The sequence below is a fragment of the Vitis vinifera genome, chromosome 14, assembly GCF_030704535.1.
Source record: "Vitis vinifera cultivar Pinot Noir 40024 chromosome 14, ASM3070453v1".
In the NCBI taxonomy this organism is placed as follows: Eukaryota; Viridiplantae; Streptophyta; class Magnoliopsida; order Vitales; family Vitaceae; genus Vitis; species Vitis vinifera.
Window position 1 is genome coordinate 25,899,563 of NC_081818.1, and position 12,871 is coordinate 25,912,433.

General features: G+C 34.1%; 1 protein-coding gene across 1 annotated transcript; it reads left to right on the plus strand.

The window, feature by feature from the left end:
- Positions 1-776: 776 nt before the first annotated feature.
- LOC100855333 (receptor-like protein EIX2) lies at positions 777-5,113 on the plus strand. Its single transcript, XM_019224733.2, has one exon. The coding sequence runs from the start codon at positions 2,001-2,003 to the stop codon at positions 4,980-4,982; it is 2,982 nt and encodes a 993-aa protein (XP_019080278.2). The 5' UTR covers positions 777-2,000; the 3' UTR covers positions 4,983-5,113.
- The last annotated feature ends 7,758 nt before the right edge of the window (positions 5,114-12,871 follow it).

Consider the following 12,871-nt stretch of genomic DNA (forward strand, 5'->3'; position numbering starts at 1 on the left):
GTGTGTACAGAATTGAACATCGAACAAACTAGAAATTTTGTTTAAATGAGAGGAAGAAGTCAATAAATGTGTTTTGATAAAACAACAATTTTAAAATATTATTTGTAATAAAAGAAAAAAAATTTATTTATAAAAATTCATTTAGAAAAATTCAAAAGAATTGTTTTTAATAGAATTCGAAAAATTGTTTTTAATAACATTGTCCAAAAATTTCTTTGTTTAATAAAAATTATCTAAAAATTGTTTTGTAAATAAAGTTGTCCCAAAAATTAATTTTTAATAAAATTGTCCAAAAATATTTTTTTTAAATAAATTCTTTTTCCTTAATTAAAATGAGATTAAAAGTGTTTTTTAGAAATAGAGGATTTAAATCTTTGTTTTTCTTTTTAATTAAAATTTCTTTTGCAAATAAAGTTATGTCGTTTTAAATAATTTGTAAAAATCACTTTTTTTAAAAATGAAAATGAATCAAAATACTTTTGTAAATAAAATTGTAAAAATTCATTATTTTCTATAAATAAAAAAAAGCACGTAAAATAATTTTTGTTGCCAAATTAAAATTTTGTAATAAATTTTTTTTGATACAATAAGTACAAATAACTTTTTTTTGAAAATTAAATACAAATGAAATTGAATCAAATCATTAATTGAAAATAAATTGAAACTTCTTTTTTTGTAAATAAATAAATTAAAATCATTAATTCAAAATCATTCTTTATAAAATCCTTTAAAATTTCTTGAAAACTATTTTTTTAATATTTTTTTTAGTTCAATAAATCATTTTCCATAATTCCTCGTCATTTATTTTGTATATTCTAGTAATTAAATTTCATCATTATTTTTGTGTATATTAATTTCCATTATGACTTGTACACTGATTTTTTTTTTGTATCCATAATTAATTAATTAATTGTCACTATTTCTTCAATTCATTTAGTAGAGATCGTAACTATACGGGTTTAGAGGGGTGCTACGGCTCACCACCGTACCTTCCCAATAAGTAACCTAACCCCGGACCCAGACTCAGTTTTTTACAGACCTGTTTTTTTTTCTTCAAGAGTCACACTTAGGGTTTTTCTTTCTTATTTTGTTTTTTCCTTAAAAAATAAAACAAAAAGAAGTGGCGACTCCAAGTCTTTTCAAAAAATCAAATTTTCGCCAAATAAATAAAAAAGTCAATTTCGCCATCGAGTGGGAACGCATCGAGCAAAATACAGGGTCCACAACAATAAAGTTGTTTTAAACTCATTTTTATTCATAAATACTTATATTAATGAGTTTATTATTTAAGTTTTAAATTATTTTTAAAAATTCATAGACTTATTAATTAATTAATACAATGCATTAAGTGTGTAAAAACTTATTAGTTTTAAAAACTTGTGAAAAAACTTTTATTTGTTTTTTAAAAGTTGTTCTCTATTTCACTTTGTTTTTAAAAGTTAGAAATAGAAAACAATAATCAAAAGGTATTATGAATTTGTAAAAATTGTTTTCTATTTTAAAAACTAAAAATTGTTTTCTATTTTAAAAACTAAAAAATTGTTTTCTATTTTAAAAACAAAATATTGTTTTTAAAAATCATTTCCTTCATTTTGCTTGTGTGTTCTGATCACATTTGTAACACAACTCTGCATGACATTTGTCTTTTGGCATTCCAGACTTGTTATCCAACCCTTTTTCACCTATATACGAAGATGAAAAATAAATGGTCCAATTACTAGTCAAAGAGGTCATGATAATCAAATTAAAATTATTTCAGGTAATTATTTAACAATTGACTAGCGACAAAAATTTGTATTTCAAGCAATTATTTGACGATACTATTTTGCTATTTGAATCAATAGATTCAACAGCCAAGGTTCCAATATGTGAAATCATGCTCTGTCAGCGACTTAATCATCTTCCAGTGAACGTCCAACGGGCAAGCTTTGGGGAAATTGCATTTCTTCTTATATATATAGAGCTTTAGGGTATACTACTTCAGCAACTCGCAGACAAACATGGCTACTACCAATGCCTCACTTCAACTTCTTTTTCTTGTCATTATGTCCTCGGGGTTTCTTTTCCCTGAAATCCTTAAACCAGGCTGCTGCCATGGTGATCACCACAGGGCAGCCTCCTTTGAAACTGAGAGGGTAGCTCTTCTCAAGTTCAAACAAGGCCTTACAGATCCTTCTCATCGACTCTCATCTTGGGTAGGGGAAGACTGCTGCAAATGGAGAGGCGTCGTCTGCAACAACAGGAGTGGACATGTCATCAAACTCAATCTGCGTAGTCTTGATGATGACGGAACACATGGCAAGTTGGGCGGTGAGATCAGTCATTCTTTGCTTGATTTGAAATATTTGAATCACTTAGACCTCAGCATGAATAATTTTGAAGGGACTCGAATCCCCAAGTTCATTGGTTCACTGGAAAAGTTGAGATATCTCAATCTCTCCGGTGCCTCCTTCAGTGGACCGATTCCTCCACAACTTGGAAATCTTTCCAGGTTGATCTACCTTGACCTCAAGGAATACTTCGATTTCAATACATACCCTGATGAGTCAAGCCAGAATGATCTTCAGTGGATATCGGGTCTTTCTTCTTTAAGACACCTTAATTTAGAAGGAGTCAATCTAAGTAGAGCTTCTGCTTATTGGCTTCATGCTGTTAGCAAGCTTCCTCTTTCCGAGTTGCATCTACCTAGTTGTGGACTTTCTGTCCTCCCTCGTTCTCTCCCATCTTCCAATCTTACATCCCTTTCAATGCTTGTTCTCTCCAACAATGGTTTCAACACCACAATACCCCACTGGATATTCCAGCTGAGGAATCTTGTGTACCTTGATCTCAGCTTTAACAATCTTCGAGGCTCAATTTTAGATGCATTTGCAAACAGGACTTCTCTTGAAAGTTTAAGAAAGATGGGTAGCCTCTGCAACTTGAAAACACTGATCCTTTCTGAGAACGATTTGAATGGGGAAATAACTGAAATGATAGATGTTGTATCTGGGTGCAACAACTGTAGTTTAGAGAACCTGAATCTGGGATTGAATGAACTGGGTGGTTTTCTTCCTTATTCACTAGGAAACCTGTCCAACTTGCAGTCTGTTCTGCTTTGGGACAACTCGTTTGTAGGCTCAATTCCGAATTCAATAGGAAACTTGTTGAATTTGGAAGAGCTGTACCTCTCTAATAATCAAATGAGTGGGACCATTCCAGAAACACTTGGACAACTTAATAAGTTGGTTGCGTTAGATATCTCTGAGAATCCATGGGAAGGTGTTCTAACAGAAGCCCATTTGTCAAATCTCACAAACTTAAAGGAGTTGTCCATCGCTAAATTTTCGTTACTTCCAGACCTAACATTGGTTATCAATATCAGTTCTGAGTGGATCCCCCCTTTTAAGCTCCAATACCTTAAGCTGAGATCATGCCAAGTGGGTCCTAAATTTCCAGTTTGGCTCAGAAACCAAAATGAGCTTAACACTCTCATACTCAGGAATGCTCGAATTTCAGACACCATACCAGAGTGGTTTTGGAAGTTAGACTTGGAATTGGATCAACTGGACTTGGGCTATAATCAATTAAGTGGCAGAACTCCAAACTCATTAAAGTTCACTCTTCAATCCTCGGTTTGTTTGATGTGGAACCATTTCAATGGTTCTCTGCCCCTTTGGTCATCAAATGTGAGTAGCCTACTTTTGGGAAATAATTCATTTTCTGGACCAATCCCTCGGGATATCGGGGAAAGAATGCCCATGCTGACAGAGTTACATCTCTCTCATAACTCTCTAAGTGGAACCCTTCCCGAGTCCATTGGTGAACTGATTGGTTTAGTGACTCTGGATATCTCAAACAATAGTTTGACTGGAGAAATCCCTGCATTGTGGAATGGTGTTCCCAATTTGGTGTCGCATGTAGACCTGTCAAACAACAACTTATCTGGTGAGCTGCCAACTTCTGTGGGTGCTCTGTCCTACCTTATCTTTTTAATGCTCAGCAACAATCATCTTTCTGGGGAACTTCCTTCTGCCTTACAGAATTGCACAAACATCCGTACTCTTGATCTGGGAGGCAACAGATTTTCAGGAAATATTCCAGCATGGATTGGACAAACAATGCCAAGTCTTTGGATTCTACGACTACGATCAAATTTGTTTGATGGGAGCATTCCGTTACAACTTTGCACTCTTTCCTCTCTTCACATATTGGATCTTGCACAAAATAATCTGTCAGGATCTATTCCCTCTTGCGTTGGGAATTTAAGTGCTATGGCGTCCGAAATTGAAACATTCAGATATGAGGCCGAGTTGACGGTGTTGACGAAAGGAAGGGAAGATTCATATAGAAACATTCTCTATCTTGTGAATAGCATAGACCTGTCCAACAATGGCCTATCTGGAGATGTGCCTGGAGGGCTAACAAATCTTTCAAGATTAGGCACCTTGAACTTGTCTATGAACCATTTGACAGGAAAAATACCAGACAACATTGGGGACTTACAATTGTTGGAAACTCTAGACCTCTCAAGAAATCAGCTTTCCGGTCCAATTCCACCAGGTATGGTTTCTTTGACTCTCATAAATCACTTGAACCTGTCGTATTACAACCTGTCAGGTAGAATTCCATCAGGCAACCAGCTGCAAACCCTGGATGATCCATCAATATACAGGGACAACCCTGCACTATGTGGGCGTCCAATAACTGCTAAGTGTCCTGGTGATGATAATGGAACCCCCAATCCTCCCAGTGGAGATGATGAAGATGACAACGAAGATGGAGCTGAGGCTGAAATGAAGTGGTTCTACATGAGCATGGGAACAGGATTTGTGGTGGGGTTTTGGGGAGTTTGTGGCACCTTAGTAATAAAGCAGTCATGGAGGCATGCCTATTTTAGGCTTGTGTATGACATCAAAGAGTGGCTGCTTCTAGTCATTCAGCTGAATGTAGGCCGTCTCCAAAGGAAACTGAATTTGGGAAGAAGCCAGCATCATACTTGAACAATCTTCTGAAATTAAGTTCCTTGAATAAATGAATGCTTCTATGTACTCTAGCACTTGAGCAACATTCTCAACCTTCTGAAATTAAGTTCCTGAAATAAATGAATGCTTCTATGTAGTTTAGCACTTCAGCTTCATGTACAACCTTCTGAAATATGAGGCTTCGAATTCCAAGTTTCTTTAATCCGCTTTGCCTCTTATTTGTCTATTTTTTGGTCACAAATTCGCACCATATATATATATACTCACATCTCGAAGACTTGCCAAAAAATAAATAAATGTGTTACCGATTCCCAGCATTGCTTTGTGTCCTATCATCTTTTCAACACAACTCTTCAGAGGACAGCAAATTATGATGGAAAATTTAATTACAAGAAACAAAATAGGATGCAAATATAGAATCATGGGCACAATTGTTCAAGCTAATCACCCACAATCCTGAGCCATGATTAGCCTTTTTTTTGTGGCTGAATATCATACTACTCCAGTCTGCATCCTCAAATTTTCAGACAATTTACACAGGTCAAACAAAAGAAATCATTGCGTCCAACACTGAATGGGTGGAAGCTCGCTTCAAAAGGAGAAACAGAAATCCACGAGACTGCCAAGCACATTATGACACATTCTATACTCCAAGCACCATGCAAAATAATGAAGTTTTGCACAAAGATCCAGAGACTAGACCTTTGTAGAGCTCCTTGGAAAATGACTTTGAAACGAGTTAAAAGCCATGCTTAACACTTGAAACAGCTTTCTTATACGTTTCAAAACCTATTCTTTACACTGGAAACAGCTTTCTTATAAAAATTATGTGTTTAGTAAAAATTTTAAAATCACTTATAAAAATATAGAGAATCATTTAGAGTGATTCATGTGCAATAATTTGATCAATAATTCTTCCAAAAATTATTTAAAAAAATTTATAATAAAATTGGTTTAATTAAAATAGCTTCCAAATGAACTCAATCTTTTTTTTCTATTCTTGTACTACTTTTTCTTCCACAGTCTTTCTCCCCTTATGACTAAGATAGCTAAATGGAAGAGGGTCAGTTTCCACTACTGACTTGGGGTCAATGCTAAGGACCACAGCTTAAGATAATTAATCCTTAATTGTTCAAACCTATAGTCAATGTTACGCAACTTACCAACTGGCCTTAGGGTCTAAAATTCCAATAGGAGGAGAAGGCAAAGTCTAATAATTTATAATGACATTCCATTTCCTCTCCCGTCTGACTAAATTATAGGATATGGAAAAAAACTAGGTCTTGCTGCAATTTAGGTCTTCACTTAAAAGGCTTAAAAAGTAAGTCCTAGTGACTTCCATTGCCCTTGTACTCACGTTAAAATAAGCAATTAGATAATGAACCCATTCTAAGGGTATTGTGGAACTTTGCTCATCTAAAGTGAGTGCCCTATATTTGACTAATAATTAGCTTTTCTGTACCATCCTCGTTTGGAGGAATGAATGCTCATCCTAGCAGACTTAGATCTCTCTGATAAAACTCTCAAGATGACACTATTCCCTTGTCCATGAGTAAATTTAATGGTCCAATAATTATCTCAAACAATTATTTATATGAAGGAACTCTTTACTAAGGAGTGTCTCAACTTCTTAACTGGTTTATAATCCATTTTGTATAAAATATATCATTATAATAATAGACTTCTTTATAAAGGAAGAAAAATCACTACAATTATCTCTATAAATATTTTAGGTCATGAAGGAAAATATTATGATAAGATGGAAATGAGTTTATAATAACTATACATCATAGATAGAAATATGGGAAAGAGTTGCATGGAGATACTCGGTAAATTGAGGACTTATAGTTCAAGATACGTATACATATAAGGAACAGGAAAATATGTGATGTTTCAAAGCTCAATAGTATTTGTACTTTTTTTCTTCTATTTTCTAAAATATTTTGATATATTGCAATGATTTTCTCTTATCTATTTATACAAAATGATTGGTTGAATCACATTAAAATATGGTAGACCTTTATGTGTGGATTATTTTATCCTTAATTTTTTACACTAATATATTAGCATTAAAGCATAACCAAATTAAAACATCTTGTACCTTTATATGTGGATTGTTTTATTTTTGTGTTATTATACTAATGTGTTGGGATTAAAGCTTGCATAACATATGGCATCAAAGCTAGGTAAAGATTTCTAGAAGAGTTAAAATAGAACAAAACAAAAACATATAAGAGGATTACAAAATTAATTTTGGTTGAAAGTGGAGTTAATTATTCTCCCATTGGAAGGTAATACAAGAAACATTTATTTCATTACTCGGAATAAGTATAATTTCTTTTATACACTTATTGCTTCTTAAAATGTAGAAGCAAGGAAATGATTAAACAATTTGAATTCCTAGAGATCTACTAGAAGGAAAACAAGGAGTGTTTGTAGCATGCACTTGATAAGAGAGTGATATATGTACAAAAGAGATCTTGACATATGAGGAGAGCATGATGCATAAGGAAGTCATGGTAGGAGTAAGGATCTGGTTAAGACTAGTTTCCAAACAAAAGTGCATTGAGCAGTTTCCTTCGTATTAGCATATTAGTAGAGTTATGTTTTAAAAACATATATCATAGAGAAATGAAGTATTAACTTGATAGAATTTGATGCAAGGTGAAGATTGATAAAAAAGTATCTTAAATTCCTAATTGGTATATATATATATATATATATATATATATATATATATATATTTTTTTTGGGAAAGATATCATATAAAGGTTATATTCGATTCCCATAAAATACTAAGGAAAAAAGATGTTAAGGAAAATGTTTTTTTTCACGTTTGGTTGTACTATGAAAAAAGTCAACGAAAATCTAATATAATTAAAATTAGTTAAAAACTTATATATTTTCAAACTATTTATTCTTTATATCAAAGAGTTAAAATAAGTGAAATGGATTTGAAATAGCATATAAAAATAATTTATTGACTTTAAATCTAGTTTTTTTTTTTTTCACTTTTTCTTTCCTTCTACTTTTTTTTATTTTCTTTTCTTTTTCTTACATTTTTCCTCAAATTTCCTTGGAATCAAACATAGTGAAAATGTTTCTTATGTTCATATATAGATTTAACTTACAAAAAAAAATGTTTGTATTAATATTTTAGGCTGAGGGGAAAACATTATAATATATATAGAAATAAGTTGGTTAAAAGTGTATGTTATAGAAAGGGATGTGAAGAAAGATAGGATACACCCAATTAAACAAAAATCATCTTTGTGGGAACCTTCTTCCACCAGTTGCAGTCGCATAAACATTAATACTCTTGATCAAAGAGTATTAATGTATTGTAATTAATTTTTTATTTGTGTTATATCGGTTCGTGTATTGTAATTAATCAAAGAGCACAATGAATGTTGCATATTTAATTTGTATGAGTGAGATTGGAATTGTATAATTCTTATATTTGATTTTCTTTATATTTATATATATACCATAAATTAAATCAAATTATTGTTTTTTATTTTATTATTTTGTATATTCATATCAATAAAATCAAGAAAATCATTTTGTCAATTAATTTTGTAAGCCAATGGAAATTAAATCAGATTTTGGACATATGTTAATTTATTTTTTATGATAATTTTTTTTAATAAAAAAAAGATCACTTTATTTTATAGATTAATTTTATAAATAAATTATATCACATTTATTATTATCATGTATATTAAAATTAATGAAATAAAAAAGGTCTTATAAACTTTGTAATTGTGTACAATAAATCAAAATCCTCTTTATCATTATAATTGTTATTTTTTATTTATTTTATTACCCTATTTGTTTGTTTATTATTTATTGATTTGTTTCATAATGTTAATAAAAACCAAAATTTACCTCACTAATCAATTTTCCAATATTTTGTAATTTAGCCCAAATTTTATTTTGTAACTTATAGAAATAAAATAAAAAATTTTAGAATTATTGTTTAATTAGATCTTATTTATACAAATAAAATTGTGCAATCCAAAGACACTTCCACTTTCTTCTTAGCAATGATGTTATTATATTGTATCCATAAATTAATTAATTATTGTTTATTAGAGATTGTATTTATTTGGGTTCAGCATGTTACAGTTTATTGTTATACCTTCTTAATAAATAACTTGAACTCGAAACCATTCTTGATTTACAGAATTGTCCTTTTTAAATAAATATTTTTATTTTTATTGTATTATTTAAGAAGTAATAAAATAAGTGACCGTTAAAAATCATAAATCATCAAAATAAACTTTGCATTGAGTCGAAATTTGGTTATCAAATAGGGACGCATGCATGCGAAAAATGGGATCGACAATATGTTCCAAATATGCGTCCGGTTCTCTTCTATTTTGTAGAAAACACCTATAGTTGACCCCTGTTTCTAAAACCAGCAGCAAGACCAAAACCACCTACGACCCTGAGTATGTAAGTGGGAGGAAATCTTGAGAGTCTATAAATTTGACTAAAACAATGAGTCATAGATATCCCACATCGACCATACCAACCATTTCAATGTTATGAGTGATGAGTAATAATGGGTTTGAACCTGACACCTCCCCCACAAGTGGGTTCACCGTTGGTGGGAGTTAAACTTTCAAACAGCTTTGAAAGTTAGGCACCGAGAGCTTTACAATTGTAAAGGGCTTCACTTCACACGGAAAGGTTGTGGAAGTCGTACAAGTCGTCGTTGCTTGATCCAGACCTTTCCAGAATCATAAGTCAATGGACTTTAGGAGACGTTTTCATTGGGTGAATCCTGAAAGATAAGTAGATTATTGACAGTTGGTAATGGAAAAAATCAAATGCGTGAACTGGACTAGTACTGCTAATATTAAGGTCTATGGATTGTCACTTGACTCAGTTAACTAATTGATCTCCATTCAAATTTTATATTCACTTGGCATATAATATCTGACTTATGAACCAAACATCCAACCAGAGAAACATGGAAGCCAAGCTTTTGCTTTATCCTCAACCAATACAAGTCTTTGATCTTCTAGAAGATCACTCTACTTAGAATGCAGCTGTTGAAATCAAAATCACAACAATGAAGGTGATCGTGATTAAAATACGAAAAAGAAAACTTATTGAAATTGTCTGAAGCGTGTAGTAAGGTCAATAACGATGATCTTGATAACCAAACAGATTCTAACCTAACCTCCTCTCCCACAGTTGTAACTGCACAACCATTTAACAACTCTCAAACCAACTCACCCAACCACCTCACCTAGCTTATAAATACCCACACCGATGTACTCTGAATACAATGAGACAATTCTTCTTCTTCTTACTTTGTATTTTCTGATCTGTGTAACAACTTCTATCATGGTATCAGGGCCAGCTTTGTTTTCTTGATTTTTTTTTTTAAAGATGTCGTCATCTACTCACTCTTCTGATCTTCATTTACCTTCTTCTTCAGCCTCCAGCCCCGTTTCTTTATCCCTCAACCATGCCCTCCCAATCAAACTTGACCGTAACAACTACATTCTCTGGAAAACCCAAATGGAAAATGTAGTTTACGCTAATGGCTTTGAAGAATATATCGACGGCACCAAGCCATGCCCGCCTCAAGAGCTCCATACTGGCGAACTCAATCCTGATTTTGTGCAATGGAGACGTTTCGATCGCATGGTTCTTAGCTGGTTGTATTCCACGTTAACACCAGATATTATGGGCCAAATCGTTGGGTTTCAAACCTCCCATGATGCTTGGATGGCTCTACACAAAATCTTTTCTGCCTCATCCAAGGCTCGTATTCTACAGCTTCGTCTTGAGTTTCAGACAGCAAAGAAAGGGGTTGATCCTATGCTAGAATACATTCTCAAGATCAAGACTATTTTTGATAATCTTGCTGCTATTGGGGAGCCTGTTAAGGAAACTGATCGTATCTTGCAACTTCTTGGAGGACTGGGTTCTGAATACAACTCTATTGTGGCCTCCTTAACAGCCCGTGAAGACGATCTTTCTCTCCACTCAATCCACAGCATTCTACTTACCCATGAGCAACGCTTAAACCATCAGCATACCTCATCTGCAGACCTGCCATTTGTGGCTGCCCACATAGCTGCTGCCCCTTTCACCCAACATCCTAGACCTCATCACCCCAGATTCCAATCTCCTCAACCCCGATTCCAATCTCATTACTCAAGAAATCACCAGCATGTCCCATTTTCTCATACCAGACCCCATAATAGACCTGCTAACAGATCTTCCTCATCTGCTCCTCACAGACCTCCTCACCTCCCTACTCGCCCTCAATGCCAATTGTGTGGTAAATTTGGACATACCGTTGTAAAGTGTTATCACCGTTTTGACATCACCTATCAAGGAACCAATGGTGTATCTTCTTCACAAGACTCTTCTCCATTACAAGCCATGCTTGTTGCAGCACCAAATCATCAAGATTCTTGGTTCTTTGACACTGGAGCTACCCACTATCTCAGTCATTCTGCTCAAACTCTCTCTCATGTTCAACCGTACTCAGGTGCTGATCAGGTCACCATTGGTGATGGTCATTCCTTACCCATCCTAAACACAGGTAACAAATCATTTTTCTTTCATTCCAAGGTCTTTTGCTTAAATCAAGTTCTTCATGTTCCTTAACTCTCCACTAACCTCATCAGTGTTTCCAAAATTTGCACTGATAATGCTGTCTTTTTTTAGTTTCATTCAACCCATTTCTTTGTCAAAGATCAGGTCACCAAGCAGACACTTCTCAAGGGATGGCTTAGGGATGGTCTGTATGAGTTTCCTTCTTCATCATCTACTCATGCTTTTGTGTCTACAAGCTCCGTTCCTGCTCTCACTCCTGGTGCAATTTGGAATTCCAGACTTGGACACCCAGCAACTCCTATTCTTTCCAAGGCTTTAGCCTCTTGTAATCCTTCTGTTTCATTTCAGATTAATAAAATTGCTCCATGTAAAATTTGTCCACTGGCTAAGTCTCATTCTTTACATTCTTCTTTGTCATCTTCACATGCATCCCAACCCTTAGCTCTTATTCACACTGACTTATGGGGTCTTGCTCCTTCTCCTTCCACATCAGGTGCACGGTATTTTCTTCTTTTCATTGATGATTATTCCAAGTATACCTGGATTTATTTTCTCTCCACCAAGGACCAAGCCCTCTCCACTTTCATTACCTTTCGAAAAATGATTGAAAACCAGTTAAATTCCACCATAAAATGCATTCAATCTGACAATGGTGGGGAATTCATAGCATTTAAACCTTACCTTGAAGCTCATGGAATTGTTCATCAGTTTTCGTGTCCACATACACCCCAACAAAATGGTCGGGCAGAAAGGAAAATTCGCCATCTTATTGAAACAGGCATGGCCCTTCTGGCTCAAAGCTTCCTACCTTCAAAGTATTGGTCATTTGCCTTTCAAACATCAGTCTATCTCATCAATCTCCTACCAGCTAAACTCCTCAATTTTCAATCTCCTCTACAAGTTCTTTTTCATAAAACTCCAAACTATCATCATCTCAGAGTTTTCAGCTGCTTATGTTTTCCCTCCTTAAGACCTTATAATCACCACAAACTCTCCTGTAGATCTACTGCTTGTGTGTTTCTTGGCTATGCCTCAGCTCACAAAGGTTACATTTGTCTTGATGTCTCCACTAGTTGTCTACACATATCCAAAGATGTTCTCTTTCATGAATCCTCTTTTCCATTTCAGTCAATACCTGCTCCTTCACCCTTACCACAACACACTCCTCTCACGTCTGCCTTAATAAATCCACCTCTCTTATCTACATCTTCACCCTCAACTGTGTCATTTCCTGTTCCTACTTCAAGTACCGATTGCACCTCCACTTCAGATTCTCTTCCACCACTACTTCAGGTCCCATTTGCACCCACTCCTTCTCCTAC

Bases quoted from the DNA above. Each gene is read 5' to 3' on its own strand.
- LOC100855333 (XM_019224733.2), top strand. From the start codon at position 2,001: ATGGCTACTACCAATGCCTCACTTCAACTTCTTTTTCTTGTCATTATG.